Source organism: Trachinotus anak, unplaced genomic scaffold (genome assembly GCF_046630095.1).
Source record: "Trachinotus anak isolate AG129_WGS33_773 ecotype Australia unplaced genomic scaffold, CSIRO_AGI_Tana_v1 ptg000015l, whole genome shotgun sequence".
Taxonomy (NCBI): domain Eukaryota; kingdom Metazoa; phylum Chordata; class Actinopteri; order Carangiformes; family Carangidae; genus Trachinotus; species Trachinotus anak.
In genome coordinates this window covers 7,465,336-7,485,564 of record NW_027273866.1, presented here as the reverse complement: position 1 = coordinate 7,485,564, position 20,229 = coordinate 7,465,336, and the positions used below count along the sequence as shown (strand labels likewise).

General features: G+C 42.9%; 1 protein-coding gene across 3 annotated transcripts in view; it reads left to right on the top strand.

The window, feature by feature from the left end:
* The window catches only part of cdin1 (CDAN1 interacting nuclease 1), a 55,556-nt gene extending 36,742 nt beyond the window's left edge, over positions 1–18,814 (top strand). For 2 of the 3 annotated variants that reach the window (XM_071498197.1, XM_071498198.1), the window contains exon 12: positions 17,281–18,814. In XM_071498197.1, the coding sequence (XP_071354298.1) occupies positions 17,281–17,437 (157 nt within the window). In that variant the 3' untranslated portion in view covers positions 17,438–18,814. Of the gene's footprint in view, positions 1–10,735; positions 14,858–17,280 lie in introns of those variants that run through there. The other variant, XM_071498199.1, reaches the window with a different exon arrangement.
* The last annotated feature ends 1,415 nt before the right edge of the window (positions 18,815–20,229 follow it).

Sequence of the window (20,229 nt, the reverse complement as noted above, 5' to 3'; positions counted from 1 at the left end):
GCACCCTATTAAAACTTATTAGAATAAATGTGCGCTCAATATGACTGCTAATATATTCTTCCCCCTCTCTCGTGTTAATAATGCTAATATTTTTTTTTTTCTGTGTTATGTGTTTTAAATGAGCACCATAAACCAAACCTTTGTGACAAGGGCTCAAGGAGTTAACAGGGTAACGATATGATCCAAATTCCAACTCTGTCTGCTGTCGATGAAACGTTTCATCACAGGCGGGAAGTTGAAACGGACGATACCCAATCCTTTTTCCTTTGGACCGATGCAAGATAACAGAGGCATACATTTCTGAACAAGTGAAATATAAACTCCGCGCAGAGTTTTTTGGGGCTTTGAGCCGCCCCTCTTTGAACGGCTGCCACGGAGATGTCGCAGAAATGTATTCCTCATTTTGAGTGATATCTCTATCAGCTGGCACGTTCGCACCATGAATCCTCCCCCATGTTAAACCCGGAATCTGTCTCTTCAATGACGGCTGTGTGTTTTAAATGACCACTCTTATTTTTTGCAACGGGTGTCTGTGTGTCATGGGGGTTACGAGTGAAAGGGCAGAATAGAGCTGTCTGGCGAAAGGCCTCTGATAGAAAGTGCCACTTCAATTTGAGCACAGCTGCAGCTAAGTCTGGGCTGGCTCACTGTCCGGCCCGACACTTCACATTCTCCTCTCCTGCGACTGGAATGGATGTGAAAACTATTAACTTTACACAGAGTTTTGGCCTGACCATTTCTGATCCCTTCCCCTTATTCATAGCTTATCTTCAGCTTGTTTTGTCAGGACTGCACACTGACAAAGACTGTCTCAGACACCATTTACATTTTGTTTTTTCAAGTTTGCTGACTCTTTGCAGTCCTTTCTTTAAAACTTGGGCTCAACATCGGTTCCAAAACAATGTTGTGGCTGCAATATACCCTTTGAAAAAATACTATTATAAATTTATACTACCATGCACCATTAAATTGGGTCTTTCTTTACTTTTTAGATTATTTTACCTTTGGACAGACCATTGAACTGCAGACTACACCTCACTTAATTTGGTGATGAGGGGGTTTAACAGTTTGAGGAACTCTATCCCCAGAGCTGCTGACAGTCCTCAGCCCCCCTGAGTCCCTGCTAAGGACAGAGCTTGCGGTTAGAGAAAAGACTACTGGCTCTGTTTTAAGTATTCATTGTGGTTTGAATTAGAAAGGGGGGTAAATTCTCTGAATAATGATCGCAAAACATTTAGCTTCAACTGCCCGGGTGAAACAAAACACTCGCAATTGAAACTTTGAACTGCTCCTCCTTTTTTTTCTCCCCCGGCCGTTTTGTTTTCAAATTGTAGCGCTGAGTTCATGGGAAACTCGCTCCGAGGTTACCTGCGCCCCTGCAAAGTGATGGAAAAAAAAAAAAAAAAGGATTACAGCCACAAGAATGTTTTTGCAGTTAGTTGAAATATTACTAACCTTGTCAAATGTCATTTTGAATGAGAAAGCAAACATATTTTAATCAGGGTTTTAAAGGCAGGGCTTTTCAGACTGTGACTCTAGGAGAAAGGGGTCAGCTAATTGCAACGTTTGATGTCATGTTTGGTCTCCCTCTCCATTTTGATGCGACTGCCTGGAAGCTTGCTCGCTCTCTCGCCGTGCTCTCCGTGTCTCTCTCTATGTCACACACACACACTTTATCACGTGCACAGTCAAATGAAAAACTACTGAGAGGTCTCGGAGTTCTCAATGCTGTAATCTTCATAAAGTCTGTGCTTCTACTTCCTGCCAGCCCTCCTCTCAACTTCAACCTCCAACCTCTCCTTGTATGCATCACTGAAGGTTTGGCCGCTCCACACAGACCTGACAGTATTGAAATTTAAGGATCTTATTCATAATTTTTTTTGAATGAATGTGTATGTGTGTGTGTGTGTGTGTGCGTGTGTGTACACAGTGTATCAAGAGAAGGGTATGTCAGTCCTCGAGTCTTTCAGTCTCCTTGTTAAATATGAACCCACTTGGACCAAAGATATTTGCAAAGCATTCCCACCAACCTATAACAGGTTAATCATCCAAACACACAATCCCAAATCTCTCTGGTTCTCATAATTACTATTTTAACAGCAGCATGGAGGGGGGAGGGTAGTGAGATATACATTGTAAATTATGTTTGACAAGGTGGGGTTAGTGGTTTTGTCGTGGCTTGTCTTTGGTTATTACTCATGCTTCCTCCTGCCATAGATAAGGCCTGCTGGTGAACATACCAAGGTGAGCGCTGGCGCAGGGCCCTTATCGCTAGCATTGATTTAGGGCAAGAGCTCAGTGACAGAGGTCATTGTTAAGTAAAGCTATCCATCATTCAGGTTTGATTTCTGCTCAGACCTGTCTCCAAGTTGTCTACACGTAGGTAGGCGGCTCACGAGGAGCGGAGGCCACCGGAGGGTTGGACTGGTGGGAGGTGTGATGTGGCGGGTGTATTGAGGCACTCTGGGTAATGCTAACCGTGTGTGCAGAGATGACAAGAATGTGACTTTGTGATTCCAGGTTGACTCATATTTAAGAATAATATTTAGATATAATTTGAAAGTAAGGAAACACTGTAAACTTAAATTGATGTTCAAATTATTGGAATCCACAAACTATTTGTCTTGCATTGAAAAGTTTGCTTGTAAAAAAAATATAGCCTTGAATTTTTTTTCCACCAGTAGCCAATTGCCTCCTTTTTCCACTGTTTATTTTGCCACTTACTTAATTCTCCATGTGTCTTAGACATTTTCTGAGTATGTGTTTGAGACGCTTTCCCCGATTTAAAATTCAAGGTAGTGCTGAGGCTGTGGTAAATAAATTTACAATCATAAACACAGGAGATGAGTGTTTTCCCCCTTTGCAGGGGTGTTTTTTCAGATGTCTGAAGATGAGTATTTATTGCTGTTAATGTTGTTCATGGCCGTCGTGGCTAGACTTGTAAGTTTTGGCTTAAATGTTCTATTTATCCTGGCATCAAATTGAAGACCTCATACTTTCAAATATGCTGTGAGTCATATTATTGATTTGTCATGAAGATTATTTATTGCTCTTTTTTTTCGCTAACTTCTGCAAAAGTTGGAAGCTGTCAGATATTCTCCTGGAGTGTTTGCATGTAAACTGGCTGTGCTGAATCCTGAGGGGAATGGTTCTCCTGCAGAATGTAAGGGTCTCTTTAGTTATGCTAAAATAGGTAGCAGGGCTTGTGGTGCTGCTCACTTAAAACCTTCCAGAGGATAACTTAAGTAGCTAATTACACTTCAGTCTGTAATCAAACCCATGTCAGGGTGTCTGAGAACCTGGATTTGTGTGGTGGATTTCAGTTAAATACAGGGGCAGCTTAAACATTTTATGGTTCTCTCCTCAAATTAAAGTTTTTTCCCACAATCCCCTCTAAAATGTGTCATATCCCATTACACAAATTTGGATATGGTAAATTAGCAGGAAGAGTGCTCATGCTATGAATATGTTGACTTTTTTTTTTTTGTGCTGTGTGCAGAAGGTTAGCTTGCTGGGGGTTGGGGGTGTCTTTAACTCTAAAAAGTTGTCTTGAATTTTCTCCCCTCGGAAGATGATGTGTTTTTGCAATTCAAATATTTGCTCATTCTCTTCTTCATTGCAAAGCTCCCTTTGAAGCGGAAGAGTTCTATCAGGACCAATGACAGTGTGAGTGTGCAGCGTGACAGCGCGAGAGGCAGTGCTGGACTATTTCTAACTGCATATTTAAATAGCACGGAAATCCAAAATCAAAAATATATGCAAATGACGCATGTTTTGCATGCTGATATTTTTATGATTTGGGGCTTGCATATTCAGGTGGTGTTCAGTACGTGCCTAGCTTTAGCAACATTAATCAGAATTACTTCATGGCTTCACCACATTCTTGATCTCCTTCTACGCAAACATTTCTGGGGTGGAAGGTCTGCAATTTGGCAAATTTACTTTTAATTAAAGCTTTGGTTAATGTTTTATTGACTGTTTTAAGTGAAGAGACATACTTAAGGCCTTAGGCTTCATAAGAAAGTGTGTAACCCAGGAGCTCTCAATATAATTTTTTTTTCTCCTTTACATTCATCACAGCTATATATATATTCATCTTCTATCCTTCTTTCTGTTCAGTGGAAAAGCTCCTTTTTACATAAATGAAGATTTTAGATGTATTCATTATATTTAGCATATGCACAATGACACTGTGCGTGGGTGCTTTGGGAAATATTAGTGTAGCTGTTTATGCAATGAGCAAGATATCAAGACAAAGCCCTCGAAACGGGCCTGAGGCCTGTCTGCACTCCTTAAGGTATAGAAAATACAGTATAAAATAATTAATTGAATTGTCATCTGTATGAGCAGCCCTTGCTCTCTGTACCCTATAATTCCAGCCTCTTTCTACCCCTTCCCCTCGCCACATTTTTTCCCTTCTTTTTTTTTCTAAACAGCAATTAATCTCATTTTTAGTCCAATTTCCATCCCTCTGCTGGAGTCAGAGCGAGTCCCCTGTTTTGTTCCTATTTGGCTTGGTTCCTCTGCATAGTCATTAAGGGCCCAATTAATGTCACCCTTTAGCTGAAGAGTGCTCATTTTTATTGGGGAGCTGACAGTCACCGCCATGAGTGCCGCAGTGTAATATGCATTAATTGCCCCGTAACACTGGTAATTACCAGTTCTTCAAGCCTCTCAGTAAACTGTCATGCCCAGACACGACTGCTTTGAAATAGATTACTCATTAGGGGGACCTGCCCTGTTTTCCAATGGGGGCTCGCTGGGTTGGCATAAAGACGAAAAAAATCTGGTGCTTGAACAAATAGTTGCCAAGAGCAATTTCCTATTACAACTTCCCAGTGACGGCTTTTCTCTTTCTTTCTTTCCCTCTTTTTTTTTTTTTTTTTTTTTTTTCCCCCTCAGATGGCATTCCAGCCGTCACTTGAGGTAAAGATCAGAAGTAGAGTTAGAGGTCCATCACAGATCTTGCTGATAGCAGTTGGTTTGTCTTCTCGTCCCAGTTTGACTCCTTGAATGAGAAAGTGCCTTGGGATTTCACCATTCAGCATATTGCCTTGGTTTTAACTGAATTCCTCTGTGTTGATGTAGTTTGTTCTTTTCTTTTTTTTTTTTTTTTTTTTTGCCTTTGTACAACATTGCCCAGAATGCCCAGAGACTTAGTGTATAAGCACTGCATTGAAAGTGTCAGCATTGTTGCTTGATGTGGGGCATTTCAGGGACTCTGCACATAAGATCAAGGCAGTGTTGATGTGAAGTTCTTGTTCAAATATTGATGCTAACTTTGCGGGGCTCTTGTGTTTGCAAACCGTGGAATCTCTGTTTTAAACATTAGCTTGTGCTTCACGGTTCCTGAAACGTGTCCTGTGTCCCTGGAGAAAAAGAAATTGATAGTGAATGCAAATAGATGAATTTAAAGAAACGGTTAGAGGACAAAAGCTGGTGATGTAGTGTGGGTGTCGCCATTGCTCTGCGATAAGATATTATAAAGGAGAGACCAAATCAAACAATGTTAGCTATCGCACATCCTCAGCACAGAAAGGTGTTGGCCTATTTAGTCACGCTAGAAACAATATTTAGATTTCACCACAGCTTTGTAAACGCTCTGAGTGTGCGCCGGGCCGACTTCTCTCTGGTCCCTGTTCTTTCTTTCTCTCTTTCTCTTTTTCAGGAGCACTTTTGTGTCATTACCCATTTACCATAGCAAGGAAAAGAACAGAATGTGAAGACCAGGAAAAACCCTTCACACACACACACACACACACACAGATAGAAAGCACACACATCCACACACACACACACACACACCGAGCTTCACAAAGGTGCTGCTTTTGTTTTATCTCCCTTATAGCACCTGCTTCAGGCAATCTGCTCCCACTCGTCTCAAATGAATTTTGTCACGGCCTTTCAGATTCTCAGGCAGCGATGCACTAATGAAAGGAGATGGTACAATTTGAACTGACCAGGTAGCAGCCAGCAGTGCACAGCTGAGAGCAAGGGATGGGGACACACCCCTCCTTGAAACAAAAGACAAGTCAACCGTCCGCTGATATACCCATTACCCTTCTCATTAATACCCCGCAGACCTTGTTTGTGTGAGTGTGTGTGCCGGTGTGCGCTTGTGCGTGCGTTTATCTGTTTGTGTTGGTCGAGCACTTTTCGAATTGTTTATGACAGGCCTAATTGGGCTAATTGAAGACATTAAGATTACCTGTCAGCTGTGTGTATCCAGACTCCCTATCTGTCTGACAACTCCTGACAAGTGAGGGACCCCGTAGCATCCGTCATGATGGAGCATTCCCAGGCCGTAATAGGGACAATAGGGGCCACTCTAATTTGATGTGGACAGCCTTAGCTGCGCGTATCAGCCTCCCTCTGAGTGTGTGTGTGTGTGTGTGCGTGTTTAGTTGTGTGTGTGTGCGTGTTAAGTGTAAGTGAGAGTTGGGGGCTCTGTGCATGGCCAGGCTAATGGAGTCCCCTTTGGCAATGTGACAAAGCGATGAGGCAGTCTGAGGGGAAAAGTGAAAGGGGTCTTCAAGTGTTTAAGGACATGAGAAGGAAGGTGCTCGGGGTGACGGCCCTCAAAGTTTGAGTGACAAGAGAGGAGCGCTGACATCTGTGTGTCTGTGTCTGTGTGGTTGTAGGCAGTGATCCACACTGCTTTATCACAGACAATACAAACTTTCTGAGTCGGGGACAGACCAAAACGTAACTGATGGGATTGATTAACCCTCTTTTGCATGTGTGTGAATCCTGTCATTTTCTACAGTTACAGAACACCAATAATAAGAAATATAAATATAACTGTATAAATATTTGGCCTATAGTTATTCTTAAATTTAACGGTTTCAGTGAAAATGTTGTCTAGCCATTGAATTTTTTAAGGTGCAGATATTTATAGATCAGGGTTGCCAGATCTTCAGAACAGCACAGTCCTATTTTCTTAGCATTAGGGAATGTGCCTCTGCATATCTGTATCAACCCACCCTCCCCTTTTCTTACCCACTCTCCTCTCCTGTGTGGGCATTGTGTGGGGCTTTGCAGTGTCATCGCTATGACAGATCAACGCTGTCAGCCCAGGAGATCCCTCTGTTTGTTTGTTCTCCTCCAAAAGGGGTTAAACTGTCAAGTTGACAACTCACGAGACCCTTAGACTCTGCCTTACTGCCTCTCCCCATCTCTCTCTCTCTCTCACTCTCTCTCTATCACTCTCTCTCCCTCCCTCCATGGCTCCCTCCCCCCGTCCACCTTCTTCCCCAAACGAGTGAAAATCAATACCAGATTGCCCGAGGACCACTGTTTGGTGTGGGCCTGACCCCTAGATGTCCCCCACTCTGCTTCTTTCATTACATGTAGCCCAGTATTTAACTTCCATCCTGATCCCTCGCCTAATTAGTTTCGATAAGCTCTGAGTCTCTCTCTCCCTCCCTCTCTCTCTCTCTCTCTGTCCTTCTCTCTTACACGTGCACTCACACTGCAAATACACATGGACATCTTGCTTTCTTGCCCTTTGAAGGGACACTCTAGGCTGGGAGTAATAAAAAGGCAAATCCCAACACGCACACAGAAGCCCTCAGCGGTTCTTGAGCTAGGATTATTGTTTTGTGTGCATAGCAAATTTTTAAAAACTACAATGAAATTAGATTTGCACCACAGATCATCAGTGAAAACACTGAGTATATCCTGTGTTGTCTGAAGCTAATGTTGCTCAGTGGTGGGCCTGTTAGCACTACAGCCTCTGCTGCCAGCTGCTGTCTCCGGTTAGTTGTTCAGTCCAATCACAAAGTAGCCATTGATATTATGTACAAGATCCAAGCTGCTTCTTTAAAAATTTCCGAATTCTAGACCTGATGAATAATTGAGTGGCACAAACACAGAAAACAGTTCCAGTGGGTTTTCTGCTGGAGGTCTGTGCGTGTGTGTGTATGTGTGTGTTTTTATGTACCACCCACATGTCCAGGTGCCGCCACTGCGCCGGCTGGCCCATTGACCACTGACAAGCCCCAACGACATGTCGGCCCCCCTGCTCTGCTCCCCCCTAGGGGCTAAAATTACCCTCAGGAATGTAAACAGACTGCCGAGTAAGCACACGGCTTTCTGTGGCCCTTCGCCCGCATCCGTCTCCAAATTCACCCCCCCAAACTGGGACCGTTCCATTTTGGACTCAGAGGCCAAGGTTGATGGTGAGGATACCTTAACCTGCTATTGGCTGATTTGTCACAGCAGTTCTTTGTTCAAGTTACAGCGCTAATACAGTGTTTCTGCGTCAGGTGATGACAATCACATTGGTGGAGTACAAATGCTCCACAGCAACAGCTGAAAAAGAAATATCTTCTTTTTTCCTTTTTCTCTTCATATCTCATTTCCCCTTTTCATTTTAGCAGACAGATGGGCATTCACACCAATTCATTAGGTGTGTGAGGTAGCTGTAAGCGGTGGAGTCTGGGTGAAGAAGTTCACTGGGCCGGGTGCTGACATGTTGATTTAGTGGTGGTAACACGACTGCACTTCCAAAGGTGCTGACTTGGACGAAAGCCAGGCCTCTTTTTCTCCCAGGGAGACATTAGAGGCCACACTCTAATTTTGGGGCAGGGTTCTGCTCGTGGATGCAGAGGCAAGCAGGCCCTACACAACAAACATTCACACCTGCCTTTCCATGCCTAACTTTTGATTCAGCACTCAGTGAAGTGGCAGCAGAATTCATAAAGATATTAGACTGATTTCTGAGATGGAGCCAGTGGACGGTCCGGCTTTTTCAGAATGTAAATGCAAGTTCCTTTGCAAAATAAAGAGTAATTAGGTGTGACATAAAGAATATGTAAAGTGCATTCATCACTTTGTTAAAACGTCACTTTAAATTAACTCTAACAACCTTATCAGGTATTTTTTGAAAACAGGGAACAGGAATATTTTCAGTAATGTTAGTTATGTTTAAAATAGCTTCATTGTCTTTATACACAATATATTAATCATCAAATGTTTGTATTTGGTTTGTAAAGTGACTTTTTAATTCAACATACATTATCTCAAGGCACTTTACAGACGAAGGTCAAGACCTTCAAATATTATAGAGAGGAACCCAACAGTTTCAACCATGAGTAAGCACATGGCAACAGTGGAGAGGGAAAAACTCCTCCAACAGAACCCGAGCAGCTGTTTGCCTCCACTGGTTGGGTTGAGAGGAGAGAAATAGGAGAGAGGAGAAGGGGGGAGGAGAGAGAGAGAGAGAGAGAGAGACCAGGAACACAATAATCATAATGATAACGATTAATAATGGTGATTAATAATGGTGACCAGTGTTGAGAAAGATCCTGCAGCTCTGGAGTCATAGATGCATGTAAACTAAAAACTACTTCTACAAACTTTGGAAGAGAGAAGACACAAAATTAATGACATGCAATAGTGTGATGTAAATGGATTGAGAGAGAAGAAGAGAGAGAGAAGCGCTCAGTGCTTCCGGTATCCTCGGCCTATAGCAGCACGACAAGGGATTGGTTCACGGCTCGCCGGAGCCAGCCACAGCTGTAAGTTTATCAAAAAGGAAAGTTTCAGGCCTAACCTTAAATGTAGTGAGTGTGTCTGTCTCCCAAACCCAAACTGGGAGCTGGTTCCACAGGAGAGGAGCTTGGTAGCTGAAAGCTCTGCCTCCTACTCTACTCTTGGAAACTCTAGCAACCACAAGTAAGACTGCATTTTGATAACAAAGTGTTCTATGGGGATAATAGGGGGTACTATGTGGTCTTTAAGGTAGGATAGAGCTTGGTCATTAAGGGCTTTGTACCTAAGGAGAAGGATTTTGAATTCTACTCTGGATTCTACAGAGAGCCACTGCTAACACAGGAGAAACATGATGTTTTTGTTTCTAGTCCCTCTCAGTACTCACACTGCAATGGAGGCTTTTCACACACATCCTGATAATATGGAATTATAGTAGTCCAGTTTAGAAGTAACAAAAGCAAGGACTAGTTTTTTCTCGGCATCCTATTGAGACGGGATGTGTCTAATTTTCACAATATTGTTCAGGTGGAAGACGGACGTTGTAGAGACTTGACTTGTGTGTGAGGCAAAGGACCCCTAGTTTTCCTTACAGTAGAACTGAAGGTCATCCATGGTAACTATATGATTAGCCCGTCTTTTATGAGGTGTTCAGGGTCAAGTCATTTCAGTTTTGACTGAATTTAAAGGAACAAATTAGAGGTCATCCAGGCCTCAATGCCTTTAAGTCACGCCATGCGGCATCATGTGCAGCTTGCTTGTGTGAGATTGTTCCTGGGTGCTGTTGCGTTAGGTGTTTTGCATATGTGGAAGACAAACAGCCATGTATCATGCACGCATCCTGTGACCTCACATATAAACATGATATCATCCAAACATATACACATAACACTGTTCCTCTGTTGGACACATCAGGTTTGCAGGCGCCCAGTCAGGCTGACGCTGCCCTAGTGAGGGCAGATAGGGTTACAGTACAAACTGTTGTTGATTAGGGCCGTGGCTGTAGTGGGGGATCATCCTAAATTGAAAACACATTAGCCGCCAGGGTTAAGGGCAGGATTAGGACCAGGGCTACGCGGGGCGAGGAGCAGCGGCAGACACAAAATGGCCGTCCCTCTGCCTGCTTTTGACTGTTTCCCCAGAGACAGGTGGCAATTATCGGCCAGGGCTGCTGGGAGTTCACAATAACAGGTTAAAGGAGCATGTATCCCCCTGACGCTGTGGTCCTCTCTTGTCTGCACAGCCTCCCAGCCCCCAGCCTGCTCGCCTGCCACCGCGGGGAGCTTCCTGTCTCCAAGCAAAACTTACAGACATGGAGACTCATCAAAGGCCAGAGGGACTCTCTGGACAGATCTGCAAATTAGCACTGTGGCCAGTGTTTGGCATTGGAGACTAAGAAGCCTCATCTGAAAACAATGAAAGCCTCAGAGACATTTTTCTTCCGTTATTTTTATTTCCCATATTAGATATAATGAAGGTCATCTTAATTCTGAGCAGTGTGCACATTTAAAATGTATTTACAGTCATCCAGACTCAAAGACATGATTGCCTACTCATGATTTCTGTACAGTGCTTGCAGAGCAGACACCATTTGCAGCCATTGCCATAATAGAATTTAATAATATCAGCATCAAGTGTTAATGAATACCCACTCAGTGTGTCATAACTGAAGAGATCAAGCCATTTTCATGATATAGAGGGTCATTAGAGAGGATGGGGAGTCGATATCTGAGGAAAGATCAGGTGAGCTCTGACCGTTCAGATGTTAACCCTCACACAGCCACAGAATAACACAGAGCGTTTTTAATGTTACATTCATATCATAAAGTCTGAATGTAAAACTGTTTGTAAGAGAGGAATGATGCACAGAAAGTTTTTGTCTGAGGTACAAGGTGCTCCATAAGTCCAACCTACAATTTAATATGGCTTGTAGTGGTATCATCACGGAGCTGTTGTCAGAAGGTTGTTTTGTCGTATGCTGTGCATTCTGTGCTATTTGGACCAACCTCTGAACACTAAACAGACAAAGCCGAAGCCAGACCTCACTTTGTTTGTTTTAGCTCCACATCCAAAGCAGACCAGAGCGTGTCAAAGTGCGTTGGACCGTGACGCGGTAGATCTGAGAAGGGACCAGCACACATTACACACACAACGCACACTTGTCCCTCAGATATGTGTTGCTAATGTGGTAGGCGACATGCTCAGTTAAGGGCCTTAACAAGTTCCAAACACTGATTGAGACTCCTCCCATTGGCTGGAGGATGTTTGGGAAGCATAATATTGTACAAACAGATCCTAACCAGGACCAAACGGTGCTGTGAGGCAGTGTTGTCTTTCTATTGTGCCTTCAAAATAAAATTAAAGTCGAAGCTTATTTGCTCACTGACATAATCATGCATTAGACAAGTTATCAATCAGCTGATTGATATAGGGTCTGTCAGATTGTGTGTGTGTGTGTAAGGTGATAAGATGTGGGTTAATGTGAGAGGGTGGTTAAGGTGAGAGGTCAGAAAGTGATAATTCGTTAGTGGGAGATAAAGACTGCAGAGCCCCATAGTACAGTGATGGTGGAGGAGAATGTTAGGATAACAATAATGTAATGAAAATAAATAACTAATTTGTATGTTTTGTCAAATAACTTAAGTGCAAAGCTTGGTGTTGCTGGTATTTTCAAATGCTCCTTATACAATTTACAATATAGCACCAATTTGTGGATTTTTCTATGAGTATCATGAAGTTAACATCACATCACAGTTGTGTTGTTTATGCATTTTGTTGATCCCTCGTCAGTGTGCACAGTGTATGCACATAATGTGCCACAGTTGTTCTAATACAGTAAGTTGACATATTTTAAACATACCTGTAATGAAAATGATATGTGTATAGACCAGGGCAGCATATTGTTCTAACACTGTGCTGTATCATGATTTGAGGCTATCAATATTAGATATAAATTTTCCTTAAGGCTGCATTACAGTAAAGTGGAATTTATTTGACTATTGTTCGTAAGTGAAATTGACATTAAATACAGATTTTTTTTTTTTTCATGAAATCCACATTTTTATAAGTTCAAAGATAAATAAAATTGATTTTGTCAATAAAGTACAGTCCTTTTTGACAGGTGGACTTTTGTTAAGGAAAATGATTTTGTGAGTTTGGATGGCACTATCTTTGATGTTGCAGTCAGCTCAGCTTCCGCTTGCTCATGCAGATGTTGGAGGTGGTACATCTCACAATAAAGTGTGTCCAAGTATTCCTAAAGGTGGATCAAGTTGATAAATTTTGTGGTGGGTCAGAGAGCTGAGGGCATGTCCACAGAGGTTACAGCTGCTATGAGTAAATCAGTGGAATCCTGCAGTCTCTGTTGTGGTGTTGGCATCCTGCATCAGTGAGCGTAAATCAGCTCTTGCTAATGTACAACTCACAACACACCGGCTGGACCAGACCTCCCACCGCCTTCAAACTCACACATTACACCTCCACACCTCTACGTTAAACCTAACGCTGCACAAATACTTAACATACAATACATACACATAAAACACTCTCTCTGCCTTCGACAGTGACAAAGACATACCACATCCGCGTCATGTCCCATTTCCATACCCCTTCGGCAGGAAGCATAAAAATGTCGGGGAGAATTACACCTGGCAGAAGATGTTTTATTTTTTATTGCCCTCTATTCTACCTTAATTATGATGCTTGTGTAGGTTTGGGTGACGTACAGCTGTGTGCTCCGGTTGCCTTGTATTTGTGTTTTACATACTTGAGCAGAGTTGAACTTTCCTTTCCCCGTAAAGACAAACAGAGAGAAAAAACAAAGGTGTTCTATTCTTAGCTCTACTCATGTTAATAACTTGTCTGTCTGAGGTTAACTCTTCCATTCTTCCCCTGTTATTTATGGACAGTAGGATGTATAGCTTGTAGAAAGGGATTATTTACCTCCCTGTTTGAGGACACCCCTCCAGGCAGAGTCAGCCTTTAAATATCCTATTTGTGTGCAGAGAAGCTTGTGTTATCAGGACCGTCTTCATCATCAGGCCGGCTGACTTTCCGGCGACAAACAGACACTGCGTGGCCATTAAAATACACAAGCTGGATGTACCAAGATCAGCTGCAGGCTCATATCACCTGGCATGCAGGTCCTGGGTCACTGCCCCCTTCTAAAACTCCACACATACTAACACATCACACAACCATTATCTGACCCTGTAAATAAACTCCTATAGGCAGCTGCCTGTAGCAGAGACTGACCTCACAGGAACAGGCCATTTGTCACTAATACTCTTTTGCTATGTACACAGTTCTTGTGTCTCAAACACAGGGACTTTTATTCCTCTAAATGTCTCACCCTGAGCACTCACTTGCTTTTCGTCTTAAAAAGAAGTTGAGCAGGTTCCATACCTGCATGTCAGGGAGCAGAGAAATGACTGACTAAAGCTAATGTTTGGCAGCGCTTTAGTGGTCCTACCTTGTGACCTGATGTATGGATGCTGAAAACAAAGAGGTCTTTGTGGGGAGACTTCAGAGACATAGAGTTCACCCTCAGGTAGGGGCTTATACTGTCTAAATCACTGCTGGGGCGTTTGTTTAAAATGGGCCTGTGCAGTATGTAAAATTAAGTGAGGGTGTTTTAAAGTCCAGCCTAAATTCATCTTGATTTTATTGATAATTCATCATGTCGTGTAATGTGTTCTGGCAGAGGTGCTCGGTCTCAAGTTTTAGTAAAGCCTTTTCTCACCAAACGTGGCAGAACAAATTAACCTTGATCTGTGTATTCAGTAGAAATGTTCAACCCTTTTTTTTTTTTTTTTGACCTCCAGCAACCTTAGACTTCTGGAAAGGATGGACAAAAAATCAAGAAAGCAAATTTCCCACATTCTCTCCAGGTTACAGTTTGTACTTCAGCTTCGGCCGTTCATATTTTTGCTCGCGCTCTCATTTAAGATGCAGAGATTTCATTCTGCTCTTAGCTCCGTGTGAGGCTGTGTGTGCAGGCAGACACTAATAACACTCCCTCTTCTCCATTCAAGGGCTTTTGTTCCTGAGTGCCTTGCTCTCATTAAGCTGCGGTAGTAAGCTGCTTGGCACCTGCTTTAAATGCGACCACCACCCGCTCATTAACACTAACGAAAGCATGGCTGGCAGCCGCAATCCACGCCCAGGCTCATCAAGTGGCCCCATCGCTAAAATTAGCTACTTTTCACAAACAATTTCACCAACTCGTTACATAGTTAGGTGTTTATTGGAAGATGGCTGACTCTGACTTAGAGGTGGTGTGTGTAATAAGCACACGCCAGGTTAAGATGAGCGGGCCCGCATAATAAACCACCAATTTGCCTACAAATTCAAACCAAACTTCCATTCACTACCTCAGGAGTCACACACCAACTTCAGAGGGACTGTATAGTAGTGTATAAAGCTTCATACTGTATGCTGTATGCTGTATATTTATAATGGCTTTTTACAGTGTTTGGGTGCTGCTTGGAACTTTTTCTTAAGAATCTGATCCTGTAGCCATCAGACTCAGTCTTGGCCCCTGACTGTTCCCTTCCCCCTCTGTGTTATTGTTTCTATTCCCAGTCTCAGATTTTTACCTCAAGGTCCCTGTGGTATTGACTTGTATTAATTCTGAGTAGGATTCAAAGTCCATTTATTTTCTTTAGGATATGGAAAGGCCTTGGTGACATGGCTCCCCTGTGTTTATAATTTTGCTTGTTTCAATTTGTGCTCGGCCTCCCCTGACAGACCCGGGACATGATATATCGTACACCACTGCCTTATCTATTGATGTACAGTTTTAACCTTTTCAGAAGGTTGCCTCTCTTCACTCTGAGCAAACCGCTCTCTCTTTCCTCCTCTTTTCAGCCCTCGCCTCCCCATCCAGAGCACAGGAAAGGCATACAGCACGGCAGCTGAATAAAAAGAAGAGCATAACCCCTTTTCTGAAGTCATCTAATGTAAATGTTTAGGTTTTGTTTCCATAACATTTCCATATTAAGAGTTGGCGGCCATGTGCAGCAGTGGACCATGGAAACGATGAGAGTTCGGGGGCTTGAGCTTTGTGCGGTGCTGAGAGGCTGAGCTATGAGTGTGACATTGTGGTGAACTTGCAGCGTGCATCTGTGGGCTTTCTCCAGGGCTGTTAGCTTTGGCCTGTTTGCTCATAGATACAGCACCGTAAATCACACACTGTAAAACGCAGAATGCGGGGATGGGGTGCAGAAGCATGTACTGCTGCAAGGGCCTCTTGCAGGGAGGGGTGCTTGCATGTATAGTCACATATTTTTTCGTGCATGTGTCTGTCTCTGTACAAGCACTGTATGTAGAACATGCACTGCCTCGAGGCTCAGTCAACACAGTACAGTATATACATACATATGGCTGGCAGTGCACGAAAGCAGATTCTTGCACTCACATTTATAATTAACGTGGTTAAAATACCTTGTCCAAGATGTAAGGTCAACCATCCAGGTATTTATAATAATCTCATAAATTATACCCACACAGAAGACTAAAGAGTCCCATAATTATTATTAAAACAACACCATAGGGTGTTTGAGTCAGTATTTTAATATGAAATGATTGATCACAGGTTCAAGGTTTTATGCACTTTACCTTGGAGCTGAACTTCTGCTGCTCTCTGTGGCCCTTTGGCCAGCTTCCTGTCTAGGTCTCCAGAGGCCCAGCAACATTGTTAACTGTCTGAGGATAGAGTGTCTGCGACCAAAAGCACTGTCAGCCCTGAATCTGGTCTTGCATGTGGTAACTATGGTTCTCTCCATTCAGAGTTCAACTGTGACATGTCTTTATGCATGGCAGCTAATGTTCAAAGAATAGGTATGATCTATATGAGGCAGAGAGGGGCCACCAGTGGCTCTTTGGGGCATAATAAATAGCTTGAAAGATGATTCATTGCCTTTGTGAGGAGGAGTAGTGAAATAACGTTGCACATTTCCCAGTGAAGAACTCCTCCATTTGAATTGTTTCTGCACCTTTCAGCAGTCCCTCAGGTGTACAGTAGCTACAGTGTTTATAAGACATGATAGCAGCAAAATGACGAGAGGGAGAGACCAAAAGATAGAAGAAAGGAAAAAAAATAAAAACACCTTACATTTGAATAGTTTGAACCTGACTTCTCAGTTGCTTGGCAAGTCATTATTTATAGCTCTTAGGAACAGCAATGCTTGCCAACTAAGGCAAAGTTGCTTTGGCTTTCAAAGTAAATGTGAATGAAACAGCTGGACACTGTTGGACTGGCTAACATTAACCACCAGATGCGATGTGTTTAAGTCTGTGACTTTGTGTTGAACTCTTTGTGCTCCGCTATGTGCCAAGGGCTTCCGATGACAGGATCCGGAGGCCTTGGTGTAGAGCTTTGTTATTTCACAGATTATTGTTATTTCACTGCCATTGTAATGTGATCGAGTGTGTATCACCCTGTCAGAAAGATCTTAATCTTCCTGGCGGCTTTTTTTGTTTGATTCAGCACAAGTTTCCTGGATGGTGATCAAAGGAAAATACCTAAGCGACCCTGTCTCTTTTCGATCAATCTCACTGGTGTCCCATCTTTCTATCTCTTCACTAACCTATTCATGTTTTTTTTTTTTGTTTTTTTTTTTTTGTTATGCCTTCCAAATCCAAAGTCAACAGCTGTGAGCATTTTGCAGATCTGAATTTGAAAGCACCTGCATAACTCATTGATAGCTACCTCAGAACTCTCTGAGATGACAGCGGTGATGTACTAAGAAAAGACCGGCTTTGTTTTGCTTTTGTTTTGTACCGCAGGTTCGGTCCAGGCCTTGTGATCTACTGGTATGGTTTCATAGGAGAGCTGGACTGCCAGAGAGACAGAGGTATCCTGCTCAAAGACTGCTTCCCTACAGACATTGTCACCTTGTGCCATGCCGCCCAGCAGGACCAACTGCCACAAGAGCCACAATAAGGACAAAGAGTGAGAAAAAATGAGAAGTGGAGCAAGAAAACAAATAAGTAAAGATGGGAGGATGAATGGAAGGAAAGAAAGAGGATGGCAAGGAGGCGGAAAGGGTAGGAACGCTGAACTATACAGGGGTGGATACCAAGATCCGGAAGCAATTTGGTTTTCCTGCAGTTTGAGACCACTGGCAAAAAATCTGCCCTGAACTCCACCTGACCCTCTGTCTCTGTCTGTCTCTCCCTTTCTTCCTCCCTTTCAATGCCCCAAAGCTACCACATGTAAATACACACCAGCACTCTGTATATCTGACAGCACAGGGTCAGATTCATACCTGTGTGTGAAAACACAGTCTTGGAGGCTTTCCTGGTTGTGGTCAGCTCGTGGCCCCTGGATGGCCTCTTGCAATGGACAGCCACGGTGAGCGCCAGAGACCAAAGCAGGACATAAGGCCCTTCCTTATCACACCCAAAGCCCTGGCCTTTGTCACTCTTTCCTCCTCCGTTACATAGGCAGATAAGCGAGGTGCGGTCCGGGTAGACGCCTGTCTCTCACCTGCGTCACTCAGTGCCCTCTCACTCCCTCTCCAGGGGGGTAAACAGGATCATTTCTGATTAAAGCTGGCCTCACTCCGACCTTCTTCACTTCACATTAGAACATCTATTCAGGGTTGAAGAGACCACAGCAAAATTTCATCGCAAAATTATTATCAACACATTGCATCCGCTTACTTTGTGTCAATTAGCCTAATTAACTATAATTAACTATAAATAAATAAGCTATGAATCTTCACATTCTCCCACTAACCTCATGTGCCAACAGTTCTCCTTGGCGTGTTTATGTGGTGTCGACAGTAGGAAACATTTTGTGTATTTTGAATTGTACTTACATTCTGCGCTGCAGTTCAAGATTTAATTAATCGTTTGCCAACAAAAGGTTACAAAACACGGCCAAAGAAAAGAAGTAAATCATCACATATGAGAAGCTTCACAAATTAAAATGATTCATTGGTTATCAAAATAGTTGTCTATCTTTCTGTTCTTTCATCATTCATCATAGTTCAGACAAGTTATTTGTAAGCCTTTGCTGTACTGAATATGTCCAAAGCTGTGTTGGCTAACATTTGCTAACCTCATCTAGCAAGCCAAGTAGCCTGAAGTTACAGTGTTCTGCACACACAGGATTAAAGCATCTGTTGAGCCACAGATTTAATGTCACAGTCAAACAAAATGCAAATCAACTGTCTCTGTATCACCTTCATGAGTGCACTGTAGGATGTGTGTTCTTTGCTTCATTTTACATTGTGTAATCATTTAAAAAAAGAAATGTTGTACAGTGCAATTTTTGTATATGTGTGTATTATGAATAAATATGTTTGGATATGAATTTGAACAGCTCAAACTTCATATACTTATGATCTGTTTCTTTAACTTGAGCTATGTAAACTTCTTTATTTACAGCTCAAGCTATGTGAGTGCCTGCAGGTACATAGAAACACCTGATTTCCATGTTAAGGTGAGTGACCATCCAGCAGTTGTCTGTTGCACATCTTTACAACCCCAGTACCTTTTATGAGCAGATACTAATGGAAGAAACACAGCCAGGCTAGGGGAACCAGAAGTGAACATAAAGTTGAGTGATGCTTTTAGAGGCAGATATGCACTGCCTATAGGGGGTCCCTGTCCTGTCCTCTTCTTTATTGCACACAAAACGATAAGAGGAAAGAAAGTGAAAGGGTGAAGAACCTGCCGACGCCTCAGATAATGCATTTTATAATAATGATTTTACACATGTTGTGCCTTCTAACTGTTGCAGTATTGAGATTGAGTAAAGCAGAGAGTTTGTTTTTGCTTGGTAATGTTACAGAGGCTTCACAGCGGACCATCACAGCAGGACTCAGGTGAAAAATACAGTAGGGTGTGAATAAAGTGATTTTCTCTCCTTATCATCGCTAATTATTGCCAACCTCCTCTTCTGTTGCTGAAGAGAAAGAGAAACTCCCCATTGCAGAATAAAAATAAGCTTTTCTGTTTGTTCTGCACAGTCATGCACTGCTCACACAGTTAGAGAGACATGGTATGTGGGGGTTAAATACCTCTAAAGTGTTGCTTGATTTGTTACCCTTAAAACTCTAACCCTCAGCCGGCTCCCATCCAGGCCTTGATCCCTCCATGAGGAGGCCAGTGGGTCACGGCGGGGTCGCCAGGCGGCCATGGCTTCCTCTGTCAGGCCCCCCTGCTCCATGTGGTACAAAACAACTGTCCCCATGTGTCCAGTTAAACTCAGCCCTATTGCCTGGCCATGGAATGCTTAGACATCAGTTTATGGCTCCTGTTGGACACAAAAACAGAGCTATTTTACTCAGGGAGGGAAAATTCTCTGTTGAATAAGAACAGAAAAAATGGAAAACAGCAGATTCAGTTCCTCTCAAGTTTCAAGCCTTCCTGCCATTGTTTTCTAAGATGGCTGTCGCACAAAAGAGGAGCCAGGGTCAACTCCTATAAATTAGGCTCTGCACACAATGCAAACTAAATACAGCTTTTTTTAAACCTACTTCAAAGGCGCGGGCCGACATCGCCGTCAGCTGACAAGATTTCCATGATGCGAGTGCAAATATAGAAAAAAAGCTTCCATCTGATGATTTTTAAGAGCCAGATGTCTTTATTTTGTGTTTTCCTCGCCCTTGTCTCCCACCTCTTTTTAGATTCATTGTTCTTGTCACAACAATGGGGCACTCGAGTGCTCTCCAAATAAGGCCAGTTCGGAGAGGCTGCTTCCTGGGGCCAGGAACGACAGGGTTC